This window comes from Vipera ursinii, assembly GCF_947247035.1.
Source record: "Vipera ursinii genome assembly, chromosome: 3".
In the NCBI taxonomy this organism is placed as follows: domain Eukaryota; kingdom Metazoa; phylum Chordata; class Lepidosauria; order Squamata; family Viperidae; genus Vipera; species Vipera ursinii.
In genome coordinates, this window is record NC_139516.1 from 145,920,330 (window position 1) to 145,944,294 (window position 23,965).

The window sequence follows — 23,965 nt, forward strand, 5'->3', positions numbered from 1 at the left end:
TACGCGGCACTCGGGATTCGACCCGCCAAACTGCCAACCTTCTGATCAACAAGCTCAGCATCCTAACCCACTGAGCCACCGCGTCCCTTATGTAAGCATCTTAGATCAAGCTAAATTCAAGAAACGCTAGGGAAGCCTGGCACTCAGCCATCAATAAACACATAGAGATAAACCACATTTAAAGGAGACAATACAAAAGCTGAGAGGGAAACAAAAAGACCAAAACACATTCTCTCCAGCAGCCCAGATAAGCAGGGATTAGCATCAGACAAACAACCAAGCAGAAAATTCCATAATCAGGGAATTACCAAGGTGAAAATCACTTCCCCACTCACGCTGGCAAGGCAAGCTACTGTCTGGAGGGCGCGCTCTCTACATTTGGTTTCTTGCAGACCTTTCATTACCCAAACTAGGTAACGTTGCCACTACGTTGCATTGGCTACCAGTTGTCTTCCGGGCGAGATTTAAGGTGCTGGTACTTACCTTTAAAGCCCTACATGGTTTAGGCCTGGGATATTTGCAGGACCGTCTGCTACCGGGGACGACTTCCCATCGCCCAGTGCGCTCACACAGAGAGGGCCTCCTCAGGGTGCCGTCGGCCAGACAATGTCGGCTGGCGACCCCCAGGGGGAGGGCCTTCTCTGTGGGAGCACCAGCCCTGTGGAACCAACTCCCCCTTGAGCTTCGGATGGCCCCGGACCTCCAGTCCTTTCGCCGCGACCTCAAAACTTTTTTCTTCCATCAGGCTGACCTGGATTGATGATGGGTTTTTAAATGTGTTTTAATTTTTAATTTTTTAACTGTGTAGTTAATTTATTTTGGGGCTGTTATTTAATTCTTTTTAAATTTTTGCATTATTGTTTTTTATTGTTGTTAGCCGCCCTGAGTCCTTCGGGAGATAGGGCAGCATATAAGTCCCAAAAATAAATAAATAAATAAATAAATAAATACTGATTCAAGAAAACAAGCAAGCTCAGAGACCACCAAGGACCCCCACCCATTTCAACTCTGAGGTACAAATATTGCCCTTTATTGGAAGCTACTGTATATAAACAGGGAGCAAACACCACCAACAAACATCTGCTAGTAAGCCACCAAGCTCAGAGATCACTCAGCACTCCACTTCTAACTGTGAAGGAATGCACGCGTATGGGCCGAGGAGGCTTGGACCTCTGCTGATTCTTATGAAAAGTCTTCAAACTTTTCAATGAAAGTTAAAAAGAAAATGGAGGACAAACCACCTCCTGAAGAGACTGATCTCAGTTACTACCAGTTCAGGGACTAGCTGCTTCCTCGGGCCCCAGATCTCCCATGAATAAAAAACATACCAGGACAGGTTCACACAGCTCAGACCTCAGTCCAAAAAATAAACGAGGAGATAGCTTCACAGACCCTAAATTGCAGCTGAAATTATGAGACTCTAGGCCAGTTACTACTGGCTTAGGACTTTGTTCTTACCCTGCTTCACCCAGCTCTTGAAAGAGAAAATACAAAGAAGCAAAGGCAAAATGGCAGCTATTAAAGCTTACCTGAGGAGAAAACTACTCTCCTGATGGGCTCCAGGACACTTGATTTTCTTGGGCTTTGTTATTTTTGACCATTACTTCTCTGGTCAGAGCAGCTAACTGTTCTCTCATTATTTCAGTGTCCAGACACCTTAAAGTAGATTTTTGTTTTTCATATTTGCTACAGCAGTGTATATTACATGGAATACTGAATAAAAAACACTTTTAAGTTGAAAAAGGCAGCAAAATGAAACAAACAAACACATATGCATATCCACGCATACACACATTTTGTGAACTGAGTCTGATAATGTGTTAAATAATTGCCGCTTACCAGGAATATATCTTGATTGCTTCAAATAGTACTGTTTTGCCGAAGTAGTTGATATTCCAGAGTCGTTTCTCTTCAGAACTTTGTTTTCTCCTGACCTGCCAGAGGTAGGAGACTTAGACTCAGGAACGCTGAAAATAAAGATTATGCAACATCACAAATTAATTCTTAGTCTAGAAGAACAAAGTTTTCTTACGGTCTTAGGACGGTTAAGCTAAGAGTTGAATACCACTTAGCAAGAAATTACATGGGATAGGAAAATATATGAAAGCAATTTTCCAAATGAACTCATCCTGATTTAAAAACACAACATTTTTACTGGGCCATACAACGCAGATCCTTTCCAATCCTGTGGAGAATTATTGTGATGTGAATATCACTATAAGTAAGTCCTCCACTTATATCCATGACTCAGCCTGGAATCTCAAGTCGCTGAGCAAAGTGATGGTTAAGAAAGATGCCACAGGACTGCTTCATTCAACAACCATAATTCAAGTTGTCCCTGTTGCAGTCATTAAACAGAACACCAGGGAGAGGGCTTGGGCCTCTCAATCATAGCAGAACAAGAAGAGGATATAGATTTCCCAATACACCAGGGAGTCCAGGCCTTTTCTTCACCCCACCAGGGAGAAGGATCACGAGAACAATGGTATTTGCTAGTGTTTTTGCCAGATTTGAGGTCTGTTCCTCCGCTGAAGGGGGTCTTCAAACTTGGCCCTTTTATGACTTGTGGACTTTTATGACTTGTGGCTGGCTGAGGAATTCTGGGAGTTGAAGTCCACAAGTCATATAAGGGCCACGTTTGAAGATCCCTGCTCCAGTGCATGGAGGGATTTCCTCTCATTTTAAGTCTGTCATAACTTTAAATAGTTGTCAAACAACTGGTGTAAATCGAGGGGTATCTATATTTATATGTCCTTGGACTTTCCTGTTTTCTGTTTAAGGTACTGTCTTATTAAAAAGGCTAATCATGTCACTGATCCAGTTCCAATTCCCTATTCCAGGAGTTAGCAGGGATTTCCGGCCACAACCATGCAGTTATGCCTTTTATAGTGTTTATTTGTATTAAAAAATACAGGCCATTACACAATGTGGTTACATGAAACTGTATTATGCATGTGTTAGTTTGCAGCTGCACTGCCCTGGGGGAAAAGCTGTTGGATATGCTTGTAATTAAACTATAGTTGACAATAGTTTTCTTAAAGTCAGCACTATAAATATTTAGTCTTTAAGATGTCATAATAGGTTTTTCCGTTTCCCCTGGAAACTCAAAGCATTAATTACTGAAGATCTACTTACAAATCTGTTGAGTTATCTTTGGATATGCCTAAAAAATCCGGTCACTTCAGTGCTATGTACTTTTCCAGATACAGTTATATATAATTTAAGCATTAAGTATAATGATAAATAATGTAAAACTTCTCCAAATACAAGCATGGAGAATTTTACTTTATTTTATTTGCAGCTAAAGGAGTAACATTAAATGCCTTTCTTATTTTTGTTTGCTTTGCTTATGAAATAAGGCAAAGATATTAAGACTTCTCTCTAAGAAAATCCACTCGTGCCATGCCTTAATATAAAATACTGCAATATTTAAAGCAACGATTGACATTATAACTGTATAAAATTCATTTGTTATTGTGTTCAATAGTTGCAGTCTTCTCAGTAATGTACAGATAAATCAAAACACTATTTTAGAGATGTAAAATAATACAGAAAACAATATACGAGTCAGGACTACAATCAAGCAGCATCAATAACAATGACAATAAATACCTCATAAAACAATAATAATTAAAAAAAGCAGTAAAATAGCAACATTCTTAAAGCATTCACCAAAAATATTGTCCAGGGGAAAAACAAAAGATTTTCACCTGGAAATGACCATAGTGTTGGTCCTGGACAAGCCTCTCTAGACCAGGGTCCCCAACCTTAGCAACTTTAAGACTTGTGGACTTCAACTCCCAGAATTCCCCAACCAGCCATGCTGGCTGGGGAATTCTGGGATTTGAAGTCCACAGGTCTTAAAGTTGCCAAGGTTGGAGACCTCTGGTCTAGACAGTGAAATCCAAAAAGAGCAACCACAAAAAGCCATTTCTCTTGTCACCACTCACCTTACTTTGAGTCTTAACATGCAATCTTTAATATCTGGATAGGTAAATAAAGGAGGAGATGCCCTTTCAAGTATCCTGGCTGAAGCTATTTAGAACTGCATATTAAAACCAGTACTTTGAATCAATCCCAAGAACAAGCAAGCACTTTGTTGCTTAAAGTGACTGGATTAGCTACTTGTACTTAGCACTGTAGCTATCCTGTTCTGAATTAAATGAAGATTCCATACTATTTGGGAAAATAAATTCATGTATAAAACATGGTATTAGTCCAAAAGACAAAAAGGAGTTACCAAAGTATAAATGATTGTTGCAAGTGAGTTGCAAATCAGATAATCCATTCAATTACAGTTACCTTTGAGCTGATAATTAACTATTTGTCCAGGTACCTAGCAAGTGGTCTGTAACTATTTTCATATTTCAGATTAAGTCTGTTTCTTTAAAGGTAAAAATGCGTGCTAGTCATTTCCAACTCTAGGGGCTGGTGCTCATCTCAAAGCCGAAGAGCCAGCGCTTGTCCGAGGACGTCTCCGTGGTCATGTGGCTGGCATGACTAGACGCCAAAGGAGCATGGAACACCTTCCCACCGTAGTGTTCCCTATTTTTCTACTTGCATTTTTTACGTGGTTTCAAACTGCTAGGTTGGCAGAGGCTGGGACGAGTAACAGGCGCTCACTCTGCTACGCGGCACTCGGGATTCGACCCGCCAAACTGCCATCCTTCTGATCAACAAGCTCAGCATCCTAACCCACTGAGCCACCGTGTCCCTTAGAAGGGATGTTCTTTAGAAGTAGCCTAACCACACCCTCTTTAAGAGACTGGCATCATATCCACATTCCAAAAGGAGATCACAGTTAATCCTACATGTTGGTAAAATATAAGCTGCATATAAGATAGTATACATACAGTACGTTTAACTTTTATCAAGGCCAGATGGAGAGACTATATGTTAATCACAAATAACAAAAAATGTAATACCTTACCTAAAAAGTGATTCTTTTGTTTTCTTTTCATTTAACACCATAATGCTAGGCTTCTTAAAATAAGACATTCCAAATTCTGCATCATCAAAATCATCCAAACTATCCACTGTCTTTAACATTGTTTGACCCCACCGGCGACGATTGTTTTTCATACCCATTGTACCATTTGAGGGTCCTATGGCTATGTGTTTCTGTTTGATTACAAAAAAATTAGAAGTTACTTCCAATATATTTTAGAATGTTACATTACTATGTTTAACTGGAAAAACTGCAATATCGGGGGAGGGGGTGGTTGAAGGAGCTCTGAATACAGAAATGAAGTAAATCTTGCCTTCTTCTCACAGTAAAAAAATATAAAATACAATATTCTACAAAGATTGTAAGAGAGAGTTATAATGATCCACTATAATCATACATTCCTGTGAAAGAAGAGAAATGCCAGGAGCATTACTGCTGCTAAATTAACCTAGGATTGGATATGGAATGTATAGAAAAAAGAGCACAGCCACAAAAAAGAGGATTAACCATAGAAAAAAGTATATAGCAGAGATAAAAAGATATAGTTAGACGGGGGAAAAATAGCGCAAACTACAGATGGAGAAGAATTTTTTTTTAAAAAAATGGGAAAAACTAAGGAAATTTTGTAATAGTTCATGGAGGGGAATGTTAAAGAGTGCAGAAAAACTGATTTATGAAGACAGGGTTTTTAAAAAATGCTAAGAAACAGTAACCCAAAATGTACTTGTACATTAACATGTGATGAAATGCTTTTGAATTCACAAGAATATATTGTAAAACTACCTCTCAAAGTGGTTTGAACTGAGCACTTCTGGAGCAATTACAGACTTGTTCATAAGTCGTTTCTGAGTGCAACTTACTGATGTTGAGTTTTTACTGATGGCTGGAAGGAACGACTGAGGCTGTTGCTGTACTGATGGTTGCTGACTCACTGCATTCTGTGGCAGTTGGATTGACTGGAGGGGATGTTGGTTATTCTTGGGTAGACACTGTGGCTTATCAGTTAAATTTAGTGAAGTCTGAGATTCTGGCACAGATACGACTTCTAATTTCGATGTATGTTCAAGTTTGGGCAGAGATGGTTTCCGTTCTGTTATCTTGGAATATGGCTGTTTCTGACTCATGCATTGTGGAGGTGGTCCTAAAACCTGACCCACTTGAAAGTAAGGAAACCTCAGTGCCTAAGGAAAAAGACAACACTAGTTAAGTATAAGGTCGCTAAAGGTCTGCAACTAAAGGTCTTGCCAAATAAAGCGTAGAAAAGAAGTATATGAAAGGCCATACAAAATGGAACAAACCAGAATTTGTTTCATGGAAAACAAGACTTACTGCAGTTTAGTGACTAAGAATGTAAGCTTGGATGTTCAAATCTCCCATTAACCATAAACTATAAACCACTTAAGTCATGCCCAACTCACTACGGTAGTAATTTTCCAAAAACATTCTAATAATTTCTGTGAACCATTATGGTCTTCCCCTTCTACTTCCGGACTGCCCCCGACCTTCGTTCATTTCGCCAGGACCTAAAAACCTGGCTCTTTGAGCTATCTGGTCTGGACTGAGGGGTTTAATATTTTTAAATTGTGATTTAATTTTTGCGGTTAGACTTAATTTATTTTAATTTTATATTGGATTGTTTTTAAATTTTGCCTTGTAAACCGCCCTGAGTCCTTTGGGAATAGGGCGGTATATAAACCAAATAAATAAATAAATAAATAAATAAATAAATAAATAAATAAATAAATAAATAAATAAACCTTGTCAAATATAATTATTTTCTAGTTCATCATTCCTGCCCCAATCTGGCTGCCTGCTGATCTAAACCACAGATGTTAAACTCTCTGTGTCAAGTGACACGTTGTGATGTATCGTGACTTTTTTTGCATTACCGGAGCTGGGGTGGGCGCGGCCTCTGTACGATGCACCTGGCCCACAGGCCAGCATTTTGACACCCCTGATCTAAAGGGTATGTAATTAATAATATCATTTAAAATCTATTTTTGTTCATCTTTCTCAAATGCTTAGTGTACAGCAGCCAGTAACTATGCAGTAGGCAATTTTTTCTCTTTGTTTATCTAAAGCTTTGATAAACAAATTGAAGTTGTTGTTGAAGATCAACAAGGAAAGACATACACATAATTTTTGAGAAGTATCAATTCATAAAGTCATTTCAAGCACATTTCCCGATTTCCCTAAAGCAGGGTAGAAAACACGTAGCCTTCTAGATTTTGTTGGATTCCAACTACAGTCATAGACTTGTACATCTTCCACGTTGTTATATTTAATAAAACTTCAAATACATAGCAATACATTATATAGTTAATCTTATGAAGTGATAGGTTTTCCTTCCTTTTGATACTTGGTTAAAGAAAATTACAAAATTATTCTGTATGTTGTGCAAGTGTTTCTAACAAAACCATTTCTGATTTCGATGAAGTGCTTGTAAATGAGTTTGGTGGTTTTTGTTTTTTTTTTTTGCAATAGCTTAAACTCACTGTATAAGCAAAATTGCCATATTGCTAATACAACAGGCCTGCAATACCTGACTTGCTGTTGGTCGTTTCTTTGGGTCCCAATTCAACATTGCATTCATGAGAAACAATGCCCCACTGCTGGCATTTGGAATGAGCGTCTTTAGATTTATTGAAACACACTGAGGGAATCGAAAATTCATTGCAGCAGCAAGCTGGTATCCTTCTGGCCAATCACTCTGTAAAGTAGAATAGCAAGAGTAGTCTTTAAAACTAAAATAGGTCATTTTTATTATTTATTGTTGAGTGCCTGCAATTATTATTTTTGGTTAATTTGTTTAACCAAAAAACAAACTTGTTCACAGGTAGTCCTCAAGTACTAACCTCAATTGCTACTGGGAACTCCATCTCTTAAGTTACATAATCACAAAATGTAATGGTATGTGAGAATGACTTTGAGGGACGAGGGGAAGATATGTTGCCTTGGAAACTATCAGACAAAACACAGGGAAGCCCCAGTGCCTTAGCAGTTAGAGGAAGAAACTCAGGAAGGATTCACCCTAATTGATCTGATGATTAAAAGTGATGACAGGAGATCTGTACCTTCAGACTTAAAAAATTCTATTAATGTAGCCTAACAATAAAGTAGAATTAGTTCATCTAGTTGTGTTTCCTTTCTGGTTTACTTGAAAGGGCTGAGATCAATCTTACAAGTCTCAGGGTACACATTTCCCATGACTTGTGACTTCCTGCTGGCTTCCCCATTGACTTTGCTTGTTGGAAACTGGCTGTGAAGGTCACAAATGGTAATCACAAGATTGCGGAATACTGTAACCATCATACATGCTAAGAGCAACCACTTAACTGCAGAAACACTATGATACCCTCAACTTCAAGGACCAGTTGTAAATCTTTTCCTATGATGTCATTAACACTGAATAGTCTCTGAACATACAATCGGTGAGGATTACCTGTGTTATATACTGGAAAGTTAATTATAAAGAGTGATGATGTCAATCCCCACAATGGAAGAATGGGTGGACAAGGGACTAAGCTAGCAGAGATGACCAAATTGATTTAGAGAAAAGAATACATCCTGTTTGGTTTTTCTCTGAAATTGCTTCTGAACCTGATTTGGAGTGGCTTTGCTGGAAGGAGGGTGCTCAAGGGTGTGTGACTGGTGGAAGGGCACGGCATGAGCTCAGAGGGACTTGGGGTGGTTGCTGTGAGAGAGGGTATGCGAGTGGCGGGGAAGGTATGGCATGAGCAAAGTGGGGCTCCGGGTGTGCATGGAGGTGGAAGACTTACCTGAGCAGCTTACCACTTTCCCTGCTGGTTTCCCCATTGACTTTGCTTTTGAGAACCCAAAAGGGAACGTTTGCAAATTGCAAATGCAAGAGCATGGGATGCTGCAACTTTATAAATAAAAGCTGGGCACCAAGTGTTCAGATCATTTATTTTATTTTATTTTATTTATTATTTATTCACATGACCAGGGAGTGCTGGGACAGCGAGAACTTTGATGATCGGTCTTAGCCACCACTCATTCAGAACCATCATAACTTCAAATGGTTTGTGAATGAGCGGTCGTCGGTCGTTAAACCAAGAGCTACCTGCCGTTTTAATTGTATTCCCACCAACTGTAGTAATATGCACTTTCAAAATACTTTACCTTCCTTGGTGTTCCTAACACCTGGCAAATTTTGAAAATTTCATCAACTTCACTTGTTCCTGGAAAAAGTGGTCTTAGTGTATATAGTTCAGCCATTATGCTACCAACAGCCCAAATGTCAATCGGAGAACTATAAACAGAAGATTTCAATAAAACTTCAGGTGCCCGATACCTGAAAAGGGTGAAGAGAAATAATTGATAACTTGTCAAGAGGCTTGTAAAATAAGTGAAATCCACCATTAAAACTCACACTTACCATCTGGTGGAAACATAATCTGTGTATGGAGGTTGAGATCTTAGTTCTCTAGCCAATCCAAAATCAGCAATTTTAACAAGTTCTGGGCCCATACAAAGAAGGTTTTCAGGTTTCATATCTCGATGAAAAAATCCTGTAAACATGAATGTAGAATAAACACATAACAATGGTGTAGACTTCAAATTCTACTAATAATAGGATTCTTTATTTTGAACAACATGGATTGCCATAAAAATCTGCTTTTAAATTTTGTTTTCAAACAAAATACAGGCTTAAATACAGGCTTCAAAAATTTATCAATCGGGTAGAACTTGGAGCTAACCTATTTCAGAGATCTGTTACTAACTGAATCAAAATATGCTTAAGTCACTGGGTCAACTACATTTGATTCAGTGATCAAAATTTTAAGAGATTTTTTTTGAGAAATAGAATGAAATTAAGAAAAGTATATGTTTAAGGAAGAAAAACAAATAACTAGGTCAGATTTTTTCATGATTAAATAAATTTAGCCTAAGCATTGTTCACCGTACATTTAACGTAAACTTCTTCATACCCTTTACTGCCAAAACTGTTTCTTTTAAAAGCATATCATTCACAGCAATAATAATCTTTGAAATTTGTTCTCCTCCCTACAGAATCAATTAAATCTTGCAATAATATCACAACTGGTATTAGAAACCAGGAATCTGATTCTGTGAAATAGGTAACAGGAAGACCAATGTAGGACTAGGCACAGATGTGATGACAAAAGGATCGTAAAATATTACAATATAAAGAATAAAATTGAGAGAGAGAGAAATGTCAGGTAACTAACAATTTAAGATGTAACAAATTAAATGTTTGTGTTTTTCATAATATAGACTATTCCAAATTCATACACTCCACTACTAAAGGAGTGTCTTCTATAGATTTCTATAATACTGCACCTAGCCCTACAATTTCTAGTAGTGCAGAACACTGTAAAATGTACTGCCTGCATTCTAATAACAACAAATGGATAGGAAAATGTGTACCCTTCAATAAAAATTAGGCAGCCAAACATGATATATACAAAGGCACAGAACTACTTTATTCAACTTAATACCATCTCTTAGAGACTACACACTATGAAATATGACAGCCCATTACAGTAATTACAAATGTGAACAAAGTGAATTAGGATTTAGAGTGGGATTGGAATAAGTGCTGGTCATCAAAAACCTGATGAACTTACAAAAAAGTGTCCCCTGAAAGATATCAAAGGATTAAACCTAATCCATACTTCCCTTTGGAGTAGCTTTTTGTGCCCAAATATAGCACTGCTCTGGATGGAACCCTATGCCAAGAAACTGTAACATCGACTACCAACAATCAACTAATGTAGTTACTGGGATTTAGGTTCTGAAACATTTGATTCTCAAAATAATCTGATTTTTCTCTAAAATAATTTATTTAGCAATTATTTTAAACACTTTATCACTGAAATATTGGTACCATACATCACATGTCTACGTCTCCTGTTTGATAAGGCGTACATTAACATACTCTAATACACAGTAGCAGCAATACACTGTACTCACCATGTTTATGGATAAAAGCTAACCCTTGCAATATTTGATACAAAATGTTCCTGATGACAGACTCAGGAAACAGTTTATTTCTGTAATGCAACAAATTAACAAGGTGAAAAAAAGGATTTTTTTTCAGATAAAAACAAACATACTTTACTATTTATCCAATGCCTTAACCACTTTTTAAAACCAAAAATCACTGTAACAGATAAGTGACCTTAAAGAATTCAATTTTCATCAAAAACAGGTCTTCTATTAATAAAAACCAGGAAAACCTCTTAGTTGGAAAAAGGTGAAAAGCGCATTATTTCCTCTTTCAAAATCCTACATAGCCTGTCATAACTTTAGTACACTAGAAAAATGTTTCAGTCTTTGGATCTTATTATTCTTATGGCTTATGATGAAGTAGCAATCCAGCGTGTGGCTTATTTGGGGAGAAATAATAAAGAGGTTTAGGGGTAAAAATTTGACCTTTATTTTAGAAAAAATATATACCATTTGAAATGCAATATTTTGCTACCAAATACCAATAATATAATCTGAGAGTAGCATAAGTGCCAGGGATTTTCCACCTCTGGCTTACTGTATAATATGAATTCATTATGGTTTTTCACCATTCTATCTAACACGGAGAGCCAGTGTGATGTAATAGTTAAGGTGCTGGTCTAGAAACCAGGAAAGTAATCCTGCCTTAAGAATGAAAAACTGGTTGGATAACTTTGAGCCAGTCACTATTTCTAAGGACAACTCACTCATAGGTTGTTGCTGTGATTCAAATAGGAAAGAAAGGAATATTACCTATGTTTGCTACCTTATTAATAAAAAATGCAGGTGGGATTTATAAACAATCTAATAAACATCAAAAATTATATTTTATTAAACTATCAGCGTGATTTGTGATGCACAACTATTAAAGAATGTGAAAAACAGCAAATTGGTTCTAAACATACCTGTCTTTCATTAGCTGATACAGATTTTCCTTCATATATTCAAACACAAAATACAGATGGTCATTTTCTCGAATAACTTCTTTCAGCTTTATTATGTTGGCATGATTAAGTTTCTTCAGAGACTACAAGAAAACAAATAGTTTTAATGGGAGAGGTTAGTTCAAAGTCGAATAGAAATATTTACCAATTATAAAGGCACACAGATTTCATTTCCATTGTGATTTAGGATGCAAACTGAACCTAATGTGTAGATCTTTAAAATTTACAAAGTATATTGCCATAAAATCTATGTGTGAGTTAAATTGGTCTGGGTGCCTTTTCTTTCTTGTCTATCTAGCCCAGGGGTGTCAAACTCAATTGCCGCCTCAGCATTACGGGTGCCTTCAAAGGTCCAGCTGTCTCCTTTTTTCCCTCAGGCTTGCCCCACCAACACGTCTCCTCTCTTTCCTATCGCCTTCTCTCCCCCCCCCACTGCTCCTCCTTCCCGCCAAAACCCCTTTTATATTCTCTCCTCTCTCATGCGTTCACTCACTGCCTGGCTGGCCTTTTCACGCAGCGCTCATCAGCTGCAGCTGTGTGCGATGATTCTAGAGTCCCCGCAAGCCTCGGCAGTTTGACGGTTCCAGCTGACTCTTCCCCCAAAGACTGCGAGTGGCTGCTGGCCACCAGGTAGCCCCAATCAGCTGGAGCCGCATGCGCAGATCCCGGGGCCTCAGTAGAGGCCCAGCAACATTGCAACTCCAGCTGACCCTCCCTCAGACCTCTCTGGCGCTGCTCACACCCCCTCACCACATAGTCAATAACCTCCTCCTACTAGTCTGCTTGCAGGCCAGATCTGAACACATCACAGGCCCATGGGCCTTGAGTTTAACATGTCTGATCTAGTCTATGCAATCCAGATGAAATTATTGCTTACAAAAAGCTACACTAGAGAAGGCTGAAAAGGGGAGAGGAGGTTGCATTTTAGCACAGACAAATCCAATTGCTTAAATTATTCTCGCATAAAGCAAACCAAACAGAACGGAAAAGCACAAATTATTAGCCTTTAGTCAGCAAACAGCTTTAAGAAGTCTTCAATCTATAGATGACTTTTACCAATACCAATTAGCCAAGATCTTAACAATTCTTTTTCTTTCTAGGTATTGATTATAGAAAAGAATGGTAATTAGAACAGCAAATCTGGAGTATTTACACTGAATGTAATTTATCAGGTCTAACTATATTATTAAAACTATCATACTGCTCTAATTACCTTAATTTCCCTTAGACTCATACATTCCTCCCAAGAATAGAATTTCCTTTTCATTCTGAAATAAAAGTTAAAAGAAATCTTTGAAATAAGAGAATCATACCCTACCACCACCCCACCCCACCCCGCTCAAATTTTGTAAAACTGTTAAAATATACTGAGTTTCAAAATATTATTACACAGCCTTTTACTTTAAGGAAAGTCCAGCAGGAGAAATACCCCTCTGTTTTGAGAGGTTACTGCTTTTAAAAATCCAAAGTTGAATTAAAAGATTTACTAGGGACCATTTTGACAGTTACTGTTTGTAATACTCAAAATTCCTCCCAATTCACCAACCTGGTCCCAAATTTGTATAGCATCTAAATAAATTCAACAGCTAGTGGAGGTTTATGATCTTCTATTCACAAGGGGGGAATTCATTTTTTTTTCAAATGGGGGAAGGACAGAATAACAAAAACTACTTCTCTCTTATTTCTATCCTGCTACCCAAAACAAGGTGCTGGTGATGACCTATAAAGCCCTAAATGGCATGGGTCTGGGTTATTTACGGGAGCACCTCTTGCCGGCGTTAATTTCCCATCGCCCTGTGTGCTCCCACAGAGAGGGCCTCCTCAGGGTGCCATCGGTCAAAGAATGTCGACTGGTGACCCCCAGGGGGAGAGCATTCTCTGTGGGCGCGCCTGCCCTCTGGAATCAGCTTCCGGTTGAGCTCCGGATGGCTCCCGACCTTCGCTCGTTTCGCCGCGACCTGAAGACTTGGTTGTTTGAACAGGCCGGCCTGGACTGAGGGATTGGATTTTAGTCTTTAAATTTTTTAAAAAAATTTAAATTTTAGATTGTATTTATTACTTAGGGCTATTGATTTAATCTTATTTTAATTTTTATACCTTGTGTGTTGTTACTGTTTTAATTGCCCTGTACACCGCCCCAAGTCCTTGGAGAGGGGCGGTATATAAATCTAATAAAATAAATAAAATAAATAAAAACCAAGTAAAACAACAACCTGAAATTTTCAATGTCAAAATGCTTTAAGATAACAGGTTGAAGGTAAAGTGTCTTTGAGTTAAGTTCAACTTTTGTTGACCTTATGAGGAAATGCTACCATAAATTAACAAGACTAGTCTGCCCAAGCAGCATATGTAAGAAAGTGTAATACAGCAAAGAAAGGCATATGCAGCAAAGTGGAAAAAAAAAGTTATGACAGCACAGTCATACAATTTGATCTCCCAGAGATCTCAGAAGCTGACATGTAGAGGACTCTGCTGTTAAGCATTAAACGAACGTGAGGATATGGTGGCACATACCTTTTGATGGCCACAAGCTCCCCTGATTCTTTGCTCTTCCCCATCAGAACACTGCCATAGGTTCCATCCCCAAGTTGCTTCAGAGTTGTGTAACGATTCATTTTGTAAAGTAAGGTAGCCAAATGCTCAAAAATCTTGAGTGATTCTTTTTCAGAATGGTGCTGTTATAGGAGTAGGTAGCCTGTCATAGTAGTTGCTTAAGTCATCAGTCTTCTTTCAATATTATAACCACTCTATCCAGAAATAATATAGTAGCAGATGGAGAAAAGCTGCCATCCTTACATGGATCCTTGATAACAAAACATATTATATGGGAAATATTAGACATGAGGGATTGCAGTGGTATAATATACAATGCTAAATTAATATTCTTAATATAAAATTATGCATTCAATGAAGATTGGACCTAAAACAAAAACATTCTGGCAAGTTACAACAGTTCGACTTACAACAGCTCATTTAGTGACCGGTCAAAGTTACAGCGCTGAAAAAAGTGACTTATGGCCATTTTTTTACAGTTACAACCTTTGTAGCATCTCTGTGATCAAAATTCAGATGTTGGGCACTGGTTCATTCTTATGACCATTGCTGTGTCCCTGGGTCATGTGACCACCTTTTGCAACTTTTTGACTAGCAAAGTCAATGTGGAAGTCAGATTCACTTAACCACCAGGTTACTAACTTATTAACTGTGGTGATTCACTTAAGAACTGTGGCAAGAAAGGCCATAAAATGGGGGGAAACTCACTTAACAAATGTCTCATTTAACAGCAAAAAATTTCTGGCTCAATTGTGATTTTAAGTCGAGGACTACCAGAATCCTTTTTTACCTCTATAGTTGCACAGGACTCCATCTGTATTCTGAATCTATTAATATTGGTTAAGGCACCAGGCCAGAAATTGTAGGACTGTGAGTTCTAGTCTTGCCGTAGCCATGAAAAACAGCTGGCTGACCTTGGACTCGTCACTTTCTCTCAACCCGACCCACCTCACAGGGTTGTTGTTGTGGTCAAAATATAGGAGGGAGGGGTGTTGGATATGCCTGCTGCTTTGACTTATTTGTAATAATAATGAAGACAGGATATAAACAGATAATAAATATATAAAAAAGCAAGCAAGCAAGAACACTATATTTTGTGTATGGAATATATCCAACGTACCGGTAATTATTACATACATTAGAATTATACATTTACCCATGTCTGGGAGAAGAGGCTAGGCAACATATGCTTTTTATCATTTGATTTGTTTTAAAGAAGGGAAAAATGCAATAAAGATGTTTAGTCGTATTTCTTTGACTTATTTTATTCATAATCATATTTTTATGTAAAGTCTTTTTTTAACATATTACACCTCTTGTGTAGTATTATTATCTTGCAGATTTAGATTTCCAGGCTGGTTGTATTTAAAAATATGGGAACAAATACTTCTACTTCCTTTATTTTTATTCTTGAATTTAATAAAGAAAATAAAGAAAACAAAGAAATCCATCAATGGGCTGAATTATGAAACGTATATTTCTGGAATACTCTTACATGTTTTATATATTATAGTGATAAAATGAAATACTGACACTGCCATTAATCTATACCTGAAATCCACAAAGGAAACTTATATCAGGGCTTTTCAACCAGTGGTACAGATACCACCTGTGGTACTTTGGCACCTGGCAGGTGGTACATGACCATCCTAGAAAAGTGGTAGTTGGGGAGGGGAATGAGCTGAACCAGTAGCAGCACCACACAAGCCTGAGTGAGAAATGGCTGGAGCTGCAGGGCTGTCAGGGCTCAGCGGAAGTGCCAGGATCAGCACTTCTTCGGGGCTGTCAGGGCTCAGTGGAAGCACCAGGATCAGCGCCAGGCTCCAGCTGGAGCTCGGCACTGATCCTGGCGCTTCTGAGCCCAGAAGAAGTGCAGATCAGCTGGAATGTTGGTCTTGTGATATACATTCAGATACTTGGCAACTGATTTATATTTATGATGGTCACAGTGTCCCAGGGTCATGTAAAGTGACCAAAACCTGCTGCAACCACCCTGCACAGGGGTGGGGGAACAAAAACCAAACACACCCCACACCCCCGCTGCCAATCCTCAACAGAAATGCTCACAACAGTGAAAACCTCGGAGAGGAGGAAGAGCGCCGCTAGGCAGGCAGGCAGGTGTCTTGCTCGGCTGTGGCATGGGGGGGGTACTTTTTTCAGTGCCACTGTAACTTCAAACAGTCACTAAGCCAACTGTTGAAAGTCGAGGACTACCTGTACTTCATTTTTTTTGGTCATCAAGTTTTTGACACCTTGCTAGGTGACTGGTGGTACTCGGATGTTGCCATATCCTAAAAATGGTACAATGGGCGAAAAGGTTGAAAAGCCCTGATTTATATGCTGTAAGAATTAACTGGGTACAGAAGGTGCAAGAGAAAGTGAAACAAATATTGGAACATATACAGGGTTTTCTTTTAGAGGTTAGAACCGGAAATTTAATTTAAATTTGTTTTAAAAAATTAATGCATTTCACTGCAGGTAATGCTATTGTCTTTGTCTAAAGACATAACAGAGGAAGTATAGAAGAGGGTATACAGCCTGAAAAAGGGAGCAAGGAGCAAAACGTAACTGTCCATTTATTATTTATTCTATACCTGATTCTCAATACTTTCACACTCTTAAATACTCTATAAGTATTTACTATTCCATCAGGTAACTTCCATACAGGCCCACAGAGTATTCTACAATCTCATCTGACTCAGATGCAGAACTGACATATTCCCAAGGCAACATCTTGGAGAAAGAGGAAAGATCCTACTGTAAACAACAGATTGTTCCTTATTGATGAGAACATGCTACTAATAATCTACTCAAGCAGCATTAAGAAAGGATTACAGGAGAGGGCAGACAGAGGACATATTTACACAACTCAGCAATTCTTAGCAGTATGAGAAAAAAATCAGGGGGAAAAATTGCACAACATATTATTGTCAAAGATGGAGAAAGATATAACTATATTCCAAAACTGGATTTTATCACTATTTGAGAAATTATTTGTTTGCTGAGCATAGGGTCCACTAAAACAGATTATTTCTAGATTCTGGTTTTCTGTTGGTACAATGCAAATGCTGATTAATATCATTCTACCGGTATGTCAATATGTTATGGCATGTTTTTAAAAATTGGGCTGAATGACTGTTTCTATGCATAAAATACATTTCCATATTTCTGACTTTGGTGTGGCTTTTTAATATTAAAATAATAATAAAAACAGCATAACAAGGTCTTTGGAGATCATGCTTATAAAGATGCTTTAAGATATGTCAAGCATTTCACATAAAACTCATGCTGGACCCCTAATACTAAATCCTATAAATAACTGCACCAGCAGATCACTGGTTAATTAAGATCACTCTTAATTATTCTAGGTTAATACTTGATGGGCCTTACTCATAGAAACTTTATTTTTAAAGGCTATACTCTATGAATGCTCAATTTTACTTTTATTTTTTATGTTTTCTCATTGAAACAGTAAAACAAAATAACTTTTAATTAACAAAATAAGTTTTAATTCTCACAATCAGAAATCAAAAGCAGACTTCATATATATATTATGCAAGTAAAAACCCAGTTATTCTCATATTTGCTTCTGACTTCAAGAATATTCATAACAATAGCTACACAATATTCATTATTCTTATATTTAGTTTTTAATCTGGAAATAACTTTAAATCTTTTTTCAAATGCTAGTACTGATGGAAGGTGGCCACAAATGTAAATTCATAAAATGTACTTTTTTAAAAAATAAAAGAGACCAGAAAATCTGTTTCTTCATATACAAGTATACAATAAAATGCCTTGAAAAGGTAGTTAGATGCTACCCCCTCAAAACTTTGTTATTAACAATTGTAAATTGAAGGTATTTTGATTATGAAAAAAAGAGAAATGTATCTGAAATCAGCAGGGTTTCTTCAGTCTTCTTCCTTGTTTACTTTTACAGGATAAATTGTTGTTGTTGCTAAACACTGACAAGGTGTTACCAAGGTAGTAAAACATATATTGCACATCCACACTGTCCTATGAAAACTAAAGCCTTCTTTAGACTTGACATGAATTAAACTTTATTTTGTGTCTGTACATCTGTCATCATTTCTATATTTTCTGAAATTTTGTTCAACTCACTGCAAAATTAAGTTTCTAAGAGCATTCCACCATTTATTGCACAATATTTTCTTCACTTCCTTAAAACTATTTTACTAATTTAATGGAAGATACTTCTAACACTTCAACCCTCTGAAGAATTGGGTATACCCATCAAATACTATTGTAGAGTTTATTTTTTATTTATTTATTTATTTAATTTTATTCCCATTTATATCCTGCCCTTCTCCGAAGACTCAGGGCGGCTTACAATCTAAAGCACAAATCAACGTGCTTAGCAATATATATATCTGCTTGTGCAAAATGAAGTCAAATAATAAAAATACACTTTCTGTAAACCCAAAAACTTTGCGCTACTGAACAAAATTCAGTTTATATCAGATTACTTCCATTAAGCTTCTCAGCAAATTAGAGGAAGAAATATTTAACTTCACAGTAATAAATCTTAACAGTAGAATGTTTAAATGTACCATTTTGTTACATATAAAAGATTAGCGCCATGTAACTAACTGTGCTTCATTCTGATCAAATTACCGTATATAAATGTACAAAGGAAAGAAATATCTCTCCTACTGTTGAATCATTGCTTCATCTATGCACGCTAATGCTAAGATCAAAATTCTCCAACTCCACACTTTATAGTATGATTACAAATAATTTTGCAACAATGTTAATAGTTCAAATGTACTAATTAGACCCACATAGTTCATCTATGAAAATGTTTTCATTGTAAAAAGCATGGGCAAAATCTAGACTATTTCATACATAGTCCTCACACCTATTTTATACTTACAAAATAAAAACTACAGAGTGCAGATGACTCTAAAGGACTAGAGACCTCTCTCACAAAAGAACAAACATGTTGTCAGCAGAAGTATGTCATTAGCTTATCAACTAAACCCCCATATTCCAATTGTTACTCCAAGCCAGGACAGTTGTTGGGTAACTTTGTCATTATCGTATTTTCCTAGTTCCAAGAGATTGTTGGGAAAACAAAATATGTAAAATACGCTGCCTTGAATTTTTGAAGTACAATGAGTAATGAATACATAAAATTGGACCCGCTGCCCATTGAAACTTAAGTTTTAGAAGGTTTAACTTTTGCCACTCAACCCAAACAATTCCATATCCATCTTACGCCGAGGGGCTTATTCTCAACTTAATAATGGGTTGAGTGGCAAAATTGAAAATAAATGTCCGAGTCATTCTTTTGAGCAGAAGCGAGCAAAATCAAATTGTAAATGCAACAGTACTTACACCTGGGGGGGGGGGAAGCCCGGAGGGGAAAAAAAAACAAACCCCGACCTATAAGTTTGCTACAGATGCTTTGGGACTTCAGTTCCCATCAGCCCCAGCCCATGCAGCCAACTGCGGAAACTGAAGTCCAAAACAGCTGAGGGGGACCCACGAGTCCGGTTCTGCTCCGGACGAGTTCCGCAGGAAAACCTATCCCTGTTTCTTCTACCCGCCGTGACCGCCCAAGCCTTCCTCTTCCTCCTCCTCCTCCTCCCACCATCGCCCCATCTTCTCTTCGCCTAGTAGTCACTACTACTCCGTCCTCCCTCGCCGCACACTCACTGCTGAACTCTTGGCCGCCCAGGGAGGGTCCAGGGCCTCCTCCGGAGCCGCCTTTCCTTAGCTGCCTCATCCCACCTCCGAACCGTCCCCAGCGCCCTCCACACTACCGAGGCCGGGCTCTGCACCGACTTGTCACCTTGGCAACAGCCCTTCTCAGCGAATCCCCAAGCTAACTTGCCGACGCGAGCGAGCTACGGACGGAGTGGGCGGGACTTAAGAGAAAGAGAAGAAGAAGAAGGCGGCGAACGCAAGGCGTGGAGCGGGGGGGGGGGGGAAAGACGTATGGAATCAGAGGGGGCGCTCGCGCTCGCAATTGCTTGGGGTTTCTGATTGGCTGGGCTCGGAGACGATTCCTGACCGGCCCGCCGCCGAGATGACGCGCTGCGCAGAACGTGATTGATTCCTCATTTCACGCAGAGGGACCGTTTGGAACAGCGCGGGGAAGAAAATTGAAAGCCCATAGGAATCGCTGGCTGATGGTTATCACCGGCTCTCTTATTTGCTCAAATGCCTTTTACCTCCAACTTTCTAGAGCAGGGGTAGGCAACCTCGGCTCTTTTATGACTCGTGGACTTCAACTCCCAGAATTCCTGAGCCAGCATGGCTGGCTCAGGAATTCTGGGAGTTGAAGTCCACGAGTCATAAAAGAGCCGAGGTTGCCTACCCCTGCTCTAGAGCATTGTTTCTCAACTTGGCAACTTCCCCAGCACGCTGGCTGGAGTCCACACAACTCAAAAGTTGCCAAGGTTAAGCCACACCGTTCCTAGGTCATAAAATAAACCATATTAAAGACAGTAATAGGGATCTCCGAACACACTGAGCTAGGAACTGCAGTACTGGGTGCTTGTTACTGGTGGTTTTTAATAAGAGATTGGACAACTATCTGAAATACTATAGGGTCTCCTGCTTGACTGGAGGTTGGACTAGAGGTCCCCCAAGGTCCCTTCCAACTCAGTCTGCTGCCATAATCACTTTTAATTTGGCACGTTGTGCAAAATTACAAAAAAAAGGTTGATTAAATTCACCATCGGCTATGGTTATTCATGGATAACCAAGTCATACAAGCCCAGCTAAAAAGACTTGTAACTTAATAGTAACCAGTTACAGACACTAAGCCACTTTGTACTGCTTGAATAAAGGATTACCGGTAGCTTATTCTGGGAAATCAGAAGCACTCTGGACGAAGGCATTGGCAAACCATTTCTGTACTACTGTAAAAACAAAGGGGAACAAAAGCACAACTGTATGAAGTCACCAGCATCTCGGCTTGACTGAAGAATGCATATGAAATGGCAATGTCACTCATGTCCCATGGAGCCCAGTACATTTTTGGGAGAGCCTGGTCTAGCACAATCTGCTGCCAGCCTGAAACACCACTGTATGAAAGAAAGTTGAAAGGCTCTAGAGATGCACCGTTCCTTCTGACATAGCAGCTATACTTGCAGCACAAGAGAGGAATATTTGCATTTGACAGATTGAGATCCTACATCTAAGAGAATAAGAATATTTCTTTATATATGGAAGAACATTATAAACTGGATTAGAATAGCATACTAGCCCAGACTAAAAGGACATGAGTAATTTATGGTTCTTTATATTGTGGGAATTTAGCCATTGTTTTAGCCTGTTGTAGGAACTAGCCCATCAAATAAACTGTATTAAAATATGGCTTATTAGCTTAGGCATAGCATCCTGTGTAGATACAGGCAAATCTACACAGAATACCCTAAAGTTTTCTTGACTGCGCTATTGTAAAATGTCTGCAGAGTTGTTTATGTTCCTTACCACAGATTTCAACTTGTGTTGACAGATAAATTGATTCCACTGCAAGTCAACTGTGTAAAAAAAACAGGCTCCATTCTCTAAAGTCTAAAGGATAAACTGTTGAAAACATCGAATCTTCTCAGGTTAAAGAAAGTTCAAAAGAAACTTTATAACTAATGCCATAAGTTAAATTAAGTGTGAAACATTCCTGCTATTGTTTACAGAACATGCTTCTAGATTTAAGTCCTAGCTTAATGAAGAAGGAAAAAAAAGGCTACATTTGCATTCAAATAATAAAGAAGAAATACACTACCAGTTCTAACATATCAGGTAAGCTACATGTAAGTGCAACTTGTTTGCAAAATAGTTATATGCAAAACTTTCTTCAGGGAATTTCAGAAGGTTCAATTCCCCATCCAGTCACCTGAATCTCAAATAGACTGGGCCTTTTGTGGCAGTTCTGTAAATTCTGAAAATTGGAAATTCCGTGTTCGGAACTGAAAGTGATTCAAAGTGTTCCAGACTCCAAACAGAACTGTTTCATTTGGCATGCCATGTCTAAGTTTCCTTGAATCACCTCCAGTTGAAAGGATTTAATTTTGGAAAGGATTTACTTTTAGAAACCACAGGACTTGCCCTTCAATGGCATGGTCCAGAGTGGGAAATACAACAGTCTAAAAATCTTTGTTTGATTTTGTTTGTTTGTTCAATTTCTGTGGCTGCCCATCTCAGTCAATAACTCTGGGCAGCTTACAATTCAGAAAATATATTATGATTAAAAAAATACTTTAAAACAGTAAAACCAGTAAAACATCCAATTCAAGATACACAAGAGCAAGATATTTGGCTTTTAGCAATATAGCAAGAAAATGGGGTCCTTAGTACATTCAGTGCCCCAGGTTGGAAAACATAGCCCAGTTGTTAAGGCCTTATAAAAAAAAACCCTAAGAGAGTTGGGGCCATTCTGAAATCTGAAGGGAGGATGTTCCATAGAGCAGGGCCCTTCTGGTTCCTGCCACTCGACATTCTTTGGCTGACGGGATCTGCAGCATTCCCATTCTGCTTGACCTAGTTGGACAAGTAGCAACTCTTGAAGAAAAGTGATCCCTCAGATACCCCGATCCCAATCCATGTAGGGCTTTATACCACCAGCACCTTGAACTGTACCTGGAAACACATCAGTAACCACTGCAGCTCATGCAGGATTAATGTTGTTCTCCAAATGGTGGATTTTGTATAGCTAATACCATTAGGATTTCCATGAGAAATTTGATTGAAGCAGCAGTGAGAAATTATACACTACTTATATGCTGCTTATAAAATTTGGAGAGAGCAGCATGTGGCTAACAACATAACTCGATATTATCTAGTATCTGAGATATTAGATAGTCTCAGAACCTTTTCCCACTTGCCCCAAACCATGGCCAAACATAAATCTGCACAATATTGCCTTCTGCTTTTCCCCAGCCCATAAATATGAATGTCATAAGTTGTCAGTAGCAATATTAGTCTTAGGATTAGTGTTTTCAACAGCCAACAGAATACAACAACTGAAAAATGTGTAAAATCTCTTCTGATTATCAACCCATTACACGGGAGCTGTAATCAATGAGTAGGAATGGGTAGGATTAGAGATGTGTTTTATTGACTATTTCAGGGTAAATATGGACACATATCCCTCCCCTTCAATCCCTAATTACCTTTGTTTCCTTGTAGAACTGAACTTTACAGGGGTTGTACTGGTGGTTATTTTGATTTGTGAAAGAGCTATCATTTAGCTTCTTTTTGCTGTTTTCTCACAGCTTACTCTAAATTCCTGCACAAACACAAGTGTATCCATTTCACAATGTTTCACCCAAAATGGCAGAAGCAGCCGATAGCCAGTAAATGTAAATGGTAGGTAGTTTGCTAGTCTGTTCAAGTAGCAGTGCTGTAAGTGTGCAAGGTGGTGGTTGAAAGACCAACACATACACACCTGTACAGATACACATCCTACCCACTGCCTCCTGAACAATAGATACCCGTAAGCACATATGTACAATGCCTTCTGAACAAAGAAGCAGATTTGGAAGTCAACATTTAC

At 38.4% G+C, this 23,965-nt stretch overlaps 1 protein-coding gene across 2 annotated transcripts in view; it reads right to left on the reverse strand.

Annotated features, from left to right (window-relative positions):
- The window catches only part of MAK (male germ cell associated kinase), a 37,177-nt gene extending 16,929 nt beyond the window's left edge, over nucleotides 1-20,248 (reverse strand). For both annotated transcript variants that reach the window (XM_083357681.1, XM_083357680.1), the window contains exons 1-11: nucleotides 20,119-20,248; nucleotides 14,401-14,689; nucleotides 13,100-13,154; nucleotides 11,848-11,969; nucleotides 10,907-10,986; nucleotides 9,348-9,480; nucleotides 9,092-9,263; nucleotides 7,491-7,658; nucleotides 5,809-6,129; nucleotides 4,931-5,121; nucleotides 1,840-1,967 (exon numbers count right to left, since the gene is read on the reverse strand). In XM_083357681.1, the coding sequence (XP_083213807.1) occupies nucleotides 1,840-1,967; nucleotides 4,931-5,121; nucleotides 5,809-6,129; nucleotides 7,491-7,658; nucleotides 9,092-9,263; nucleotides 9,348-9,480; nucleotides 10,907-10,986; nucleotides 11,848-11,969; nucleotides 13,100-13,154; nucleotides 14,401-14,501 (1,471 nt within the window). In that variant the 5' untranslated portion in view covers nucleotides 14,502-14,689; nucleotides 20,119-20,248. The remainder of the gene's footprint in view (nucleotides 1-1,839; nucleotides 1,968-4,930; nucleotides 5,122-5,808; nucleotides 6,130-7,490; nucleotides 7,659-9,091; nucleotides 9,264-9,347; nucleotides 9,481-10,906; nucleotides 10,987-11,847; nucleotides 11,970-13,099; nucleotides 13,155-14,400; nucleotides 14,690-20,118) is intronic.
- Nucleotides 20,249-23,965: the final 3,717 nt, after the last annotated feature.